The sequence below is a fragment of the Chrysochloris asiatica genome, unplaced genomic scaffold (genome assembly GCF_000296735.1).
Source record: "Chrysochloris asiatica unplaced genomic scaffold, ChrAsi1.0 scaffold00238, whole genome shotgun sequence".
NCBI lineage: Eukaryota > Metazoa > Chordata > Mammalia > Afrosoricida > Chrysochloridae > Chrysochloris > Chrysochloris asiatica.
In genome coordinates this window covers 522,293-535,438 of record NW_006408756.1, presented here as the reverse complement: position 1 = coordinate 535,438, position 13,146 = coordinate 522,293, and the positions used below count along the sequence as shown (strand labels likewise).

The window sequence follows — 13,146 nt, the reverse complement described above, 5'->3', positions numbered from 1 at the left end:
TGGTGTGGTGCAGTTTCTTATTCCCACTCAGGCCTTCAGCTTCCCGGGAGCAGAGAACCCAAGAAGCTAGCTGGCGTGGGCCAAGCCTCGGGCTCCAGCTGGGAAAGGACAGCAACGAGCCTGCCTGGCTGGACCGTCACTCCGTGGGCCCAGGACCAAGCTTTCCCCACACGGCTGTGTATGTTCTCCCACAAGCCCTGCAAGGTTGGAAGCATCTCAGTAATAAGCACCAGACTGCTAACTGCAAGGTTGGCAGTTCAAGCCCACCAGCCACTCCTTGGAAATCCTATATACAGGGTCGCTAGGAGTCAGAACAGACTCAAAAACACGTAACATTATAATTACATTGGGCCCACCTGAAGAACTTAGGCTACGCTCATTAGCAAACAGATTGTTGTCAGATGCCTTCGGGTCCGTTTGGCCTCATAACAAGCCATGTGACAATGGAACTAACTGTCTTGTAACATTTGTAGACCGCGCACATCGTCACGTCTTCCTCCCTCAGAGCCACTTTTGTTGTTGAGTGCTGTCGAGTCAGTTCTGACCCATAGCAACCCTGTATAGGGTTTCCAAGAAGCTGTTGGTGAGCTTGAACCACCGACCTGGCAATTCCAACCAACCATGCAGTCTAGTGTTTGAACCCACAGCGCCACAGTGGGTTCCAACGCCTGACCTTTTGGGCTAGCTCCTGAATGCTTTACTTTTACATCTTTGTAGGCTGCTGGTAACCTGAGTTTTTGCCAGGTAGCCTACAGAGATTAGAACTTGGGGACCATTTTCCACCTTGTTAAGTGCCATCACGCTGGTTCTGACTCGACCCTGCATAGTGTTTTCAAAGCTATACATTTTTGTGGGAGCAAAAAGCCTCATCTTCCTCCCTCGGAGTGGATGGTGGGCTCAAACTGCCGACTTTGTGGTTCACAATCCTGTGCTTCACCTACAGAGCCACTGTGTTTCCTATTCTACCTACCGTTGTTGATTAACTACTAAAGGAAATCTAGTGGTTGGGCAGTGATCAGCTTTATCACACCAGTAATAAAGTGTACTGACATCAGAAGCCTGGGATACGATGCACTGGGAAGGTGAGGGGCCCGTAACAAAAGAAGTGACCAGTACCCATCATGGTCCTGGATGGCACAGGACGGTTGGGTTTCCTGCTGTTGTGCATAGGGTCTTTCTGCATTGGAACTGACTTGACGGTACCACACCAAGTGACAGTTACGTGCAGTGTGGGATCCTGGAATGGGACAGGGACATTAGTGTAAACGCTGGTGGCCTTCAACTAAGGTCTCTAAGTTGGTGAACAGTGTAAAGGACTGTTGAGACGCTGTATATGAAGACCAGAAAAGCAAATAGTCACATTCTGTGGGGCCAACTGCGATGTGTGTCTCCAGGTTGCTTTTTGTTATCCTTTGCAGTGAACGTGCACTGCGTTTGTAACCAGAAAAGTTACTGTAAAACAATGCCCATGCTGTTATACTTTGAAGTGCTTGAAACAAATCGTAGGTATCACAAGTTTCGTTGACTGACATCCAGGCTCTTACAGAACAGGGCTGGTCATTGAATCCATCCCTGGCTTCTGAAATGTGATAACACGTGTATTAAGCCGTCAGTTAAACTCGTGGTCAGTGCCCGAATGGCTGACTGTGTGAACATGCACATTCCATACCTACAGCTGCTCAGCAGCAAAAAGAGAAACATCCATGTGTCGTGACCCCACGACCACTTCTCAGCCACAGCCACAGAGATGCGTGCGTGAAAGGAATGAAGGAAGGCCCGTGAGGGACATCAGCTGCCCATGCTTCAGTCCCCGTCAGCTCAGCTGGACACCTTGGCCCCCCACCCCGTAGTCCCCAGCCATTGAGTGAGTACCAGCCATGTCCAGAACACACAGGCTAACTCTCGGCACCCAGTTTCTGAGGTGCTTTTAAAAGATGTTCACATCTGACCTAACCCCTGGGGGATAGGGCTGAGAGTAAAGCAGCTAACTGGCCTGACGTGCAGGGAGGGGTGCGTGAACTCCCAAACTTGCAGTTATTACCCATTTGACCTTGCTTGGTGGGTGACTAGTTAGTTGGCCAGAACTCAAACCAAAGGAGACTTAAGATGTTTGATACTGAGAACAAGTGCAAATTGCTACAATTTGATGAACTAGACTTTGGAATTTTGAAAGTCAAAATTCTAACCAGAATGAAAGGATTCTTCTTATCAAGGAACAAGGTACTAGGTTGAAAGGGATAAGAAATTTAGACACTGGCTATCAAAATGGGAGCGGGGCGCTACAAAAGCACGAAGTGGCTGGTCTACCAGCTTTCAAGAGTGTATTTAGTTGCAGAATGGGAGAGGAATGTAGAATCCTCACTGAAAGGGGCGACGCTGGTAGGATTTTATGACTCAATTGTGAATAATGGTTAGCAGGACTGATCGTGATTGTCACAGCTGTAATTGTAGAAGATGTGTAACTGAAAGGAGGGCGGAAGTAATCTTTCATTTCAGGAACAGGTGATCCCAGGGACCATCAAGAAGGACTAGCCTGAGTGGAGCTTGGGAGCTTGCCTAGAAAAGCCATACCAGCAAGGAAGGTGGCTGTGTGCCTGCCGGCAGGAGGCCAATCAACACAATGTGCCTCTGGACGTTCAAGTGAATATCTATTTTTTGTTTTCTAAGTATACGTGAAATATTTTTTCCTGGTTCATTTGTGAAATACAAGGTGTAAATGGAGAGCCACGGGGAGGAAGTGGGCAAAGTGTTGTTACAGGGAGAGGATTGTAATCACTGATAGAAAACAAGGTGTGTGCTTTGCTGAATGATCAAACCATACACCTTGTTTTATCTCAGTGATTATATTGAGCTGATGATCTTCAAACCTTCACCCAATTAAAAACAAAAATGTCCACAGTTTCCCCCTCTTCCCTCAGAATGCAGAGCCTGACTCTCCTCACGTGTGTGTAAGCCCACTCCTAACAAGTAGACGTAATGGAAGTGACACTGTGTAACAAGATGAATTCACAGCGGCTTCCTTCTTGCTGTCAGATTGCTGGCTGTGGAGATGGGTGTTGGTTGCCATGTTGGGGAACACATAAGCAGCCCATGAGAATCCACGAGCTCCTCTTGCCTACAGTCCAGATGGCCTCCCAGCAGGAGTCTGACCAGTGTTTTTCTTTAAGGAAGAGTGTGATCATCTGCGCAGTCATCCCAGGATTGGTAGGTGGGAGAAGCCCATAAGGCCCCAAGCACATAGCAGGAAGACCTCACAGCTCAGGGACTGTGGTGCAAAGGGAAAGCCCCAACCCCTTTGGGCCAAACCCTGCCACCAACCCCTCGGGCTCCTGAGAGGACAGTGAGGTCATTGTGTTCTCATTCTCATTTCTTAAAACCACCATTGTCACTAAAACAGTCTGTAATAGTAACAAAAACCAGATGTGTCACAGGCTCTGGTTTGGAGTGACCCACACACCACAGAAGACAGCAGTGACCATGAGGCCCCTCCCAGGCCATGAAGGCAAGACAGACCCTGCGTTTCATCCACTTAAAACATAGTTCTTTCTCCTTTCATCATTGACTTGGTAGCATTTTTAAGTTCCCTTCACTTTGGTGATGAGATGGGCACATGGGGCAGCCCCGCCTGAAGACATTCTGCCCTCACTTCCCTCCCCACATCCCACAAAAACCACATAAAAGGCACCACTGGGCTCTGCTCCTAGTTGTAGTTCCCTCTGGGGGCTGCAGGCAGGCTGTGGTCCCTACTTCCCTCTGCTGGGAATCAGGATCCCTGGCCTAGAAGACCAGCGCCCCCTCATGGGGCTCTTTAAATGAGGCCGTCAGCTGGCTCTGGGTCATATAAGAACTTATAGCTGGACCTCCCATGCTTTCTACCCCACAGCACCCAGCCAACTGTGGAACAGGCCTGCCTGTTGTAATGCACAAGACGAGACACTTCACCCACAGCTCATGTGCAGGCAGGGAGCAATCCTCAAAGACCAGCACTGGGGAACCAAGGGAGGGGAAGGGCAATCCCAAGGCTTTTGACAGTAGAGGACTGGAGGCAAGTCTCCAACTTTCAGACCCCCTCCAAAGGGCCAGGCAGCTAGGAAATGTAGGACAGACTAGTCCTGGGGAGCCCCTGCTCATCCACTTGGCACCCTGAGGAGAACTTGCAGCTGTACTCACACCCACAACTGTGGGGGTGGGAGCAGAAAAGCACAGGAAGGGCCTTGGGAATCCTCAGACCAGGTGCTCGTTGGAGGGAGGCCCACTTCTGAGTCAAGGGACCTGGGTGAATGCCCATGGTCCTGCACAAGGCTGGGACACACACCACTCTAGCCCCTGCTCCTTGGTTTGGCCCCCAGGTCTCTCGCCCAGCTTCCCTGCCTTAGATGGACCACTCCTCCCCTCATTTCCAAAAGACTTTGCTGCAGGGACCAGGCTCACTGCTACCCCAGGTCCTCCTTTGCCCACCCTGTTGTCTTACTCAGAGGACACCCTCCTGTGACCAAGGCGCTGACCAGGATAACCCAGTATAAGTATCCACGTGTCCATGCCACCGCTGGTTGGATTTATTAAGATCAAATCCACATCCACCAAGAGGCCACCTGGCCTGGCGCCCAAACTGAGGGACGAGTCCTCTGCCCTGGGGCTCCTCCAGGGAGAGCCTGTGGTCAGTGAACAAGGACTGGACAGCTAAGACTGCAGGGGGAGAAGCGTGGAGCTGGGAGCGCGTGGGGGAGCTGGGGCAGAAGTAGCATCTAGACAAAGTGGAACAAAACAAAACCAGGACCAGACTGTTCTTATCTTGGCTCAGGACCCAGGCGCCAAGTGTAAAGAGGCCTCTAGCCGGACATCTCCTCCCGTTGCTCCTTGTTCCTGCGCACCTCGGCGGCGTGCAGTTCCTGTAGAAAAGGAAGATGGGTGGTGGGCAGCCCTGCCCTGTGGGCTCCGGAGTCCTGGACCCTCGTAAACCCAGGCCGCTCAGGTCCCAGCTATGGAGGACACCTAACGAGCAAGTCTGAGGAGCGGCAGGCAGGAGACGCAAATCAGGGCCCTAAAGGGCCAGTCTGCTGCAGGCTTAGGGAGAGGGTGGACGACACCTCACCCTCCACAGACACTTCCTCAGGGGTGCAAGCTCTAGGCCTTCCAGGAGCAACCTAGACCTGCCTCTGTGCCTGAGGCCTGAGGGGCGTAGTCGCCCCAAAGGGGAGCTAAAGCTAAGATCTGACCTAGGAGGCTGGTTTAGGATCCTGTTCCTTTCCGTCCTCCTACCTGAGGCTGAAATAGGCTTGCCTCACTCTGGGCTGTCCCAGGAGCGGAACAGTGAGTCGCGATCGGTGTGCAGAGGGTCAAAGGAGGGGACTCTTGGGGGCTTCTTGGCCCCCAGCCTAAAGCAGCTCCTGCCACTCTTGCTTTGTGCTATGAATGTGCTTCCTCTGAGCGCTTCAGTTAACTAGACTATTCCTTAGTGGTATGGCTACCGACTGCCCAACGTGCCTGGGTTGCACACTGCAAGCACAGCCTAGAGACACAAAGCAAAGGCCTCTCCTGGCCCAGCCCACACAACTCCCTAGCTTTTCCCCTCACCAACCCACTCTAAGCTCCGCCCACACTTCAAGCTCCACCCCGAGCTCTGCCCATGCCCTGCCCCCTCCTTAGGCTCCACCCCTGTGCCCCAGCCGCGACCTGAGCTCCACCCCTGTGACCAGACTACGCCCATAAGTTCCACCCGAGCCCCACCCACTATGAGCTTCGCCTCCTAGTTCTCCCTCACCTCCTAGTTTGCCCCACCCGGAACTCTGCCCAAGCCATCCAGGGCCCACTTCCGCTCCCAGCTCCACCCCTGTACCCCGGCCGCGCCCTGCGCACCTTCTCGCGCAGCCGTTCGCGCAGCGCCGCCAGGTGAGCCTCACGTATCTCCTTGCTGAGCTCCATCTTGTAGTTTAGCTTCTCCTCCGCCAGGCGGCTGAAGTTGTTGTTCTCCTCCAGCGCCTTGTGCAGTACTTCACGCTCGTGCTCGCGTCGCTCCGCCAGCTGCTTCAGCACCTGCGCCTCTTGCGTCTGCGCGCGGGCCGGCGGCTGCATGAGCGGAGGCCGCACCCACCGGGTACCCCCCCCCCCCCCCACCCCCGCTCCTGCCCGCGGCCAAGCCCCAGCGCACATCCGCTGGTGCCTCGCGCCCCCCTATCCCCCCAGGCTCCCTGCTCTTATCCCCTGCTCCTGGCCGCACATCGCTCTTCACAGATCATCTCTGCCTGCTCTGGCCTCTGCTTACTGCCCACCGGAGGCTGTCCTGCGGTCATCAGGGTGACCATCTCCTCCAACTCCACCAGGGACTTTCCAGACTTTAACACCCCTCGGTCCTGGCAAACCTGTTCTGTGCTTAGGCTTGTCACCTGCCCTTGGCCCTGAGTCGCTGTCCCTCTACTAGACTGGCACTGCTGACATGGGCAGCCTGTGTCTCCTGCTTCTAAAGCCTGCAAGCCCTCGCTGGGCCTCAGTCTTCTTCCTTATGTCTGCTGAGCACGAAGCAGGTGCTCCCTAGGCCAAGTCTGAGCCTCCAATTAGGCCAGTGCACCCCGAGCGTGGTCCCTCAGGAGCAGGAGAAGGGCGCTGAGCTAGCGAGGTTGGGCTGCAGGCGCCGCCCTGTCCGGCTCTGGTAACCTCAGGAGAAGAGCAGAGAGACAGGCTCCCAGGGGTAATTAGCCTCATCTTCCACCCACCATCCCGACCCTGCTGGTTAACCCTATGAGTCCCTGGGTCCCTGGGTCTTGATAGGTCTTCCTGTGATCTTCCTCCACTAGCTGCCACCGTGTGGTGCTTAGAGGGGAGGGCCAAGGATTCAGGAATCCCTCACAGCACGGGAACCTGTACCTTGGGACCCTTGTCCACATTTCCCCATCCCCTCCTCACACTCCCATGGGGAGCAGCCCCCACCTTCCTCCGCTCCTCAGCTGCCTCCATTCGCTTCTGCAGCTCCTCCAGGGAAACGTCCTTCTTCTTGGGAGGGGAGGAGAGCACAGGGCTCTCAGGGGACAGGTCAGAGGGGGACTTGAGGATGACCTCGAAACTCTGGCCAGAAGCCCGCTTGTCCAGCTGCTTCACCTCCATGTCTGCAGGCAACACCAGACAGCTACTCCCACACACAGGTCTGGATCCCAAGGGGCTCCCCAAGACCTACCTCCTCCCCCCCAGACACATCCCTGATCAGCAGGCAACCAGGCCTGGGGCTTCAGGAGGTATGGGAGGTGGGGAACAAGCACTCACCCCCATACTGATAGATGGTGTTGGGGTGCGGCTGCGAGTAGAAGCAGGAACAGATGAGCGACAAGACAGACAGTTCCTTCATCTTTTCCTTGTAGGCTGTGGGCAGGTGTGAAGCCAGTGTGAGGGTGGTCCAGCACCTCACCCCCAGGGCCTGCCTCCCCTCTCTCCAGCTTTGCCACTGGGGGTCACTCTCTGAGACCTTTATGGTGGTCTTGTGTCTGCATTCAAGTCTCTGACTGCTCTTTATCTCTCTCTTACCCTCCTCTCCCTCGCTTGCCCCTCAGGCCTTGACCATCTCTGGGCAAATGATCTGCCTCCTGTGTTACCAATGCTGTTTCTCTGTGTGTCTGTGTCTGTGTCTCTGTCTCTCCATGTCTGAGTCCGTCTGTCCCTCTCTACTTTCTCTCTCCTGGCATTGGTGGTCTCATCCTTGGACTTTCCTTTGTCTCCATCTGCTTCTGTGTCTGTTCACCCCTCAGTCTCTGTAACACTGTCTCTGGCTCTCTGTGTTCCTCTTTCTTTGTGTTTAACTCTTACTGTGTATCTCTCTGAGTCTCTTACTTGTCTCTGCTTCGCCAACAACTTCTCTCCCTCTGACTCGCAGACACTGGCCAGCACAGACAGACAAGAGTGATCTCTGACACCTAGGACTAGTGCTGTGCAGAGATGAAGCTCTTTGTCACAGCCTCTGCAGACAGCACTTCTGGGAACTAAAGCCTCAGACCCTCCTGTCTCTGTCCATGTCACCCTGACCACCACCTTGTAGGAGATGGAGCTGGCCCTAGTCCGACACACACTCTCCTCCAGGCACTTGCTGGGCTCACCCTAAGCCCAGAGAGGAGCTATCCGTTCAGCACCACTGCCTTCCTCTCTGGTCACATACCAATGGGCAGTGTCATCATTGCCAAGGGAGGAGACCAGCCTGCCTCCCATGTCCCTGAGTCCTGCCAGGGCAGGGGAAGGCAGATGAGCCCCCCCATTCATGGTGAGCCAGCTTCCAAAGCACAAACTGTCTGGTCTTTGTCTCCACAGTGAGCCTGAATCCAACTTCCTGCTCAACAGGACCAGTGGGACTGGGCAGACGCACCCCCAGGGGCCTGGTCCTTTCCAGCACATCTTTGTCACCCCAAAGGTGGAGGTGGGGAGGGGGAACAAGAGTAGTCTGGGCTGGAGCAGGCCAGGAAGGAAGGGGCTGAGCCCCCCTACTCCAACACTGCCAACACCACCTCCCTTGTGACTGTCAGCACCCCCAGCCCTGGCCTCTCACACCACCCTCCTCTCATCACACATCTAGACCCAAGTGGGTTCCCCCTACAGGCCAGGAGACCAAGGCCTGGCAGGGATACATGTTTTCACAGGAAAGATGCCTAGGACTGAGGAGAGAAAGCTGGTTTGCAGACAAAAACCAGGAGGAGTTCCTTCAGGTAGCTCCACCTCAATGTGGGAGGGTGTGGTGCATGCAGGTGGTAGCACCTGCATTGTCAGGAGCTGATGATGGCAGACGAGTTCCTGTCTCTACCCAGGGACAAGCATCCCTGCTGCAGGAAGACTGATGTGTGGCTGCAAATGGCATATAATTCACATCTGCTGGCACTGAAGCTTGCTCGTCAAATTCCTCACAGGCTGATGCCCCCGTGAGGATCTCACCCCAGAAAACCATTGCACAGGAGGCCAAGGGGCAGTGGCACCCCCAGGAAGCCCTAGGGTGAGATTGCTCTGGGGTCTGGCCACAGGAGGAAGGCAGGGGCGGGCAGGACAGGCCAGTAGGTGGGGAGTGAGCCAACCTGGCAACGGGAGACCTTGAAGCCAAGATGGCAGAAGGGGTTGGATCCTGAAGAGCAAGCAAGAGACTGGAGAGGCCTGTGCCTTTGTATCAGTGGATGGAGGCGGTGGTGATGGTCATTAGGATGAGGGACTTAAAGGTCACCTTCTGCCCTTCATTACAGAGGGGAGGAGGCCAAGTCCAGACCTTCCTGAACCACCTCTCCAGTGTACTGCATGAGCTGGAGGAAATCCCCAGAACCTTGGACATCCGTGCCTGTCACCTCATTCCTCCTCTGAGTCTCAAGGGACCATCCAAAGATACACAGGCCTCAGGACTCCCTTCACTGACTCCGGGAGTCCACTGAAAACAAATCAGTGCAGTTGCTGACTGCTTTCATCTCCCTCTTCCTTTGGTATTAAATATTAATTATGAAGAACTGCTGCTGGCCAGTGACACCTAGGGATGACTCGCTAGGGATAACCCTGGGCCACCCCTTGAGCACCATGCTCACATCCTTTGTCCCAGTGGAACCTCTAGTCCAGACAGTGAAGGCAAATGTGTTTATCATCTTGTGTCTACAGGAGACAAATGAGGCTCAGAAATGGCATCACACAATGTACCAGAAGGGAGCCCCGATCAAAGGCATGTGTGTCCAGATTCAGGAAGGCACAGGCACCAGAGACATGCACTCACCCTTGGAAGGGCCTGGAAGCTGCTGCTTACCACCCCCACCAGGTGGCCTCATTAGTCAGAATTGCCTCTGACAGTGCTGGGAAACTGGGGTGACGGGACCACCTCTGGGCAGGAAACCCTGGAAATGTGGCTGAAGAGTGATCCTGGGCTTGGACCGAGCAGGGACCGTTGTCACTACTGCTGCGTACTGGGACCAGGCCTGTCTCCAAAGAGCAACTCCTAGGGGACACTGCTAATATTTTCCCATCCAGATGGGGCAGTGGAGGCCACACAGTTGGACAAAGGTCATACTCAGAATTGAACAGAAGCAGGAAACAAGCCCATCCAGGAAGGGCTCCACAAGACCCTGGTCCTCCTGAGGAAGTCAGACAATGGTCATGAAGCCCACTGCAGAAGGGGCTTTGTCACAACAAAGCAGTCCCAGACTCACTTGAGCTGACTAGCCACAGGTACTCTCAGGTAGGTGGGCAGAGGCATGGGCACAAGGACTGGACCCAAGAAACGTAGAGAGGGTAGTCTGATAGCAGGGCAGCCCTGGATGATTTTGTCAGGGGTCAGTCCCCTCAGTTGGGCCACATGTGGTACCAGGACACATTCAAGTGGCAGTGAAGGGCAATCTGACAAGGCGCACTGAGACTCCACTTGTGTTCCCAGTGTAGCTTCTGGCTTGCATTTTGTTTGTTTGGCTTTAAGTTCAAAGGAAAAACTACAGGTACCACAACCTGTGGACCCATGGTGGTGGTGGCGGGTGTGTGCTAGTGAGTTGGTTCCGACTCACAGTCACCCTGCATAGGGTTTCCAAGAATGTAAATTCTGGTGTGGCACTGTAGGATATACTCTCGACCACAAGGTTCGTTTGAACCACAGGGTTGGGGGTTCAAATTCATCAGTGCTCCTCGGAAGCCCTATACAGGGTCACTCTGAGCTGGAGTTGGCTTGATGGCCCTTCACAACAACAACAAATGTTTACAGGAGCAGAACGCCTCATCTCTGTTGTTGTGAAGTGCCATCGAGTCGACTCTAGCTGATAGTGCCTGTGTCTACTATTTCCAAGGAGCAACTGGTGGATTTGAACTGCCGACCTTGCGGTTCAAACCAACTTTGTGGTTGAGCACTTATATTACAGTGCCACAGCCTTGTTGTTGTGAAGTGTTGTGAAGTGCCGTTGAGTCGATTCCGACCCATAGCAACCCTATATAGGGTTTCCAAGGAGCGGCTGGTGAGCTTGAACCACCAACCTTGCAGTTCAAGCGACTTTGCAGTCTGACGAATTAGCCCACAGCGCCACACCAGGACTCCTAAAAATCCTGGGATGAATGTGGGTCAGCAGTGCCCAAAGCTGCAAGGAGGGCAGGGCTGGAGGGGTGGGATGGGAGCGGGGAGCAATTGTGTGGGGGAGTCTGGAGCCAGAAGTCGGCCTTTGTCCCTGAGGGCCATGGAAGGTGGGCGTGGTTGGGTTGCCTCAAGGACACATGCAGAGGGCAGGATGGATGCCCACCCAGAAAGGCTCCCCTGAAGAAGGTGAGTAATGCAGCAAAGCTCCCCACCCACCGCCTACCCACCGGCCTCTGCCTACTGCACACGGGCCCACACAGGGGAAAGGGAAGAGCCCCCCTAGATGCAGAGCGCAGTCAAATTCTGCAGGAACTTCACGGAGCTTCTGGGGGTTATGGAAAGGGCGAGTGAGGGCAGATAAAGGTCTGAAGGGCAAGACCGCCAAACGAGGTGGGTGGGATCAGTGACCAGCAGGCCCCACTGGACAGGTGGCAGGCCCTGGCGGGCGGGGCGGGGCCACGTGGATAGGCGGAGCTCCAGGCGCCTCAATCGGCCCGGCCCTGGGCGACAGAAAGAAGTTATCCATGTAGGATGCTGTGACCCGCCCCAGCGCAGAGGGAGGGGCAGGAGGGCTGTTTCTGCCTGAGGGGTCTCCAGCCCGGGCCTGAGCGCAAAGAAAACGCTGGTCCTCCTGTGACAGGACAAAGCACTGTGTCCCCAGAGAAAACGAATCCTGTGTCCTTGCGCCCGGGTCGCCTGAAGGCTTCCCAGTCGTCCTTTGCCCAAGTCCCACGGGTGGGGGTGAGGGTTAAGAAGGGGGGCCGCTAACGTCGAGAACAGGGGTCCGCAGCGGCAGGGCGGGGCGAGAACTGCGTGATGGGTGGGGCGAGGGCGGGGCAGCCTGCAGTCAGGGGGATCTGGAATCAGCCGCACCCTTCCCCCACCCAAAACCGGGAGGCGCAGAGGGCGGTGGCTTCCGCGCGTCGCTGAGGGGGTCCCCGGGGCCTGCGCTAAGAAGCTGCGACGCTAGGTGCGGGCGCGGCCTTGGCTTGAAACGGTCGGTCTGTCCCCACCCTCCCGCAGCGACCCCCGCCCTTAGCTCGCGGCTCTCCCACTTGGCGCAGGGTCGCAGCGGTCGGGCAAAGGCGCGGTCCCCACTCAGGGTCTGAGATTCTCAGATGCTCAGGGGACCCTACCTGCACCCTCTTGGCGCGCTCCTGGCCTCTGAGCCCTCCACCCCCCGCGGCGTTTCCCGGAGCACGACCCCCACCGCTCGCCCGCACTGAGCCGTTATCCCTGCCGTGGGTGCCCCGACCCCCCGCCATGACCCCGAGCTCCTCTTCTCTGCTGTGCCCGGGATCCGGACCTGGCAAAAGGGCGGGTGAGCAGCCCATCACCAAGTGAAGCTGCCCGGCCCGCGCAGACCCTCCCTTGGGCGCCTACCGGACACGGTGCTGGCCATGGTGCTGCGGGCGGCGGCGGCTGCGGAGGCCGGGAGCGGGCGCGGCTGGAGCTGCAGTGGCAAATGCTGCAGTGCCGGGAGGGAGGAGGGACGGAGGGAGAGGAGGCGGCGACGCGACGCGGCAGGGGCTGCGGCCGTCAGAGGGACGAAGGGGGGAGGGGAGGAGGAAGAAGGAGGAGTCGGGAAGGAGGAGATGAAGGAGGCCAGCAAGCAGAGGGCCCTGGGAAGGATGACAGGGCACCGGCTGCAACCCCTTCACCACTACAGAACCCCCACTCCCAGTTTGCTTTCCGGGGAATGGTGGAGATAAGCCCCCATGCCTTGGGGACTGGAGGTGATGCCACGTGCCACTCTGCACTGAGAGGAAAGCGTGAGAAGAACAGGCTGGGGGGGGTGAGCCCATCTGGAAGACGCCTGGAGGGGGCTCTCCTCTGGGTGTGGAGATTGTCAGGGTTCCACTTCAGGTCATGGGCTTCGCAGTGAGACAAGCAGATGTGGTTATAGTTCATTCTTATGTGTAGCCTCGCTTTCTCGGGTGCAAGAAGAGACACACTGGTGGTGCCAGTCCCCAGCTGCAGATTAACGATGTGCTGGGTCTGGGCTGAGTGTGTGCCTGCGCTGGGGAGTGCGTTAGGGGCTGACCATGTGGCGCCCTCTTCTCTGCTGGGGAGACCCATGGGCTCAGGAACTGGTGGCC

At 56.0% G+C, this 13,146-nt stretch overlaps 1 protein-coding gene across 1 annotated transcript; it reads right to left on the bottom strand.

The window, feature by feature from the left end:
• Positions 1–4,829: 4,829 nt before the first annotated feature.
• Positions 4,830–12,476, bottom strand: STMN3 (stathmin-like 3). Its single transcript, XM_006873339.1, has 5 exons — positions 12,431–12,476; positions 7,255–7,350; positions 6,925–7,100; positions 5,857–6,048; positions 4,830–4,889 (listed from the first exon to the last, which is right to left on the bottom strand). Exons 1-5 carry the CDS (start codon positions 12,447–12,449, stop codon positions 4,830–4,832), a joined length of 543 nt encoding a protein of 180 aa, XP_006873401.1. The 5' UTR covers positions 12,450–12,476.
• Positions 12,477–13,146: the final 670 nt, after the last annotated feature.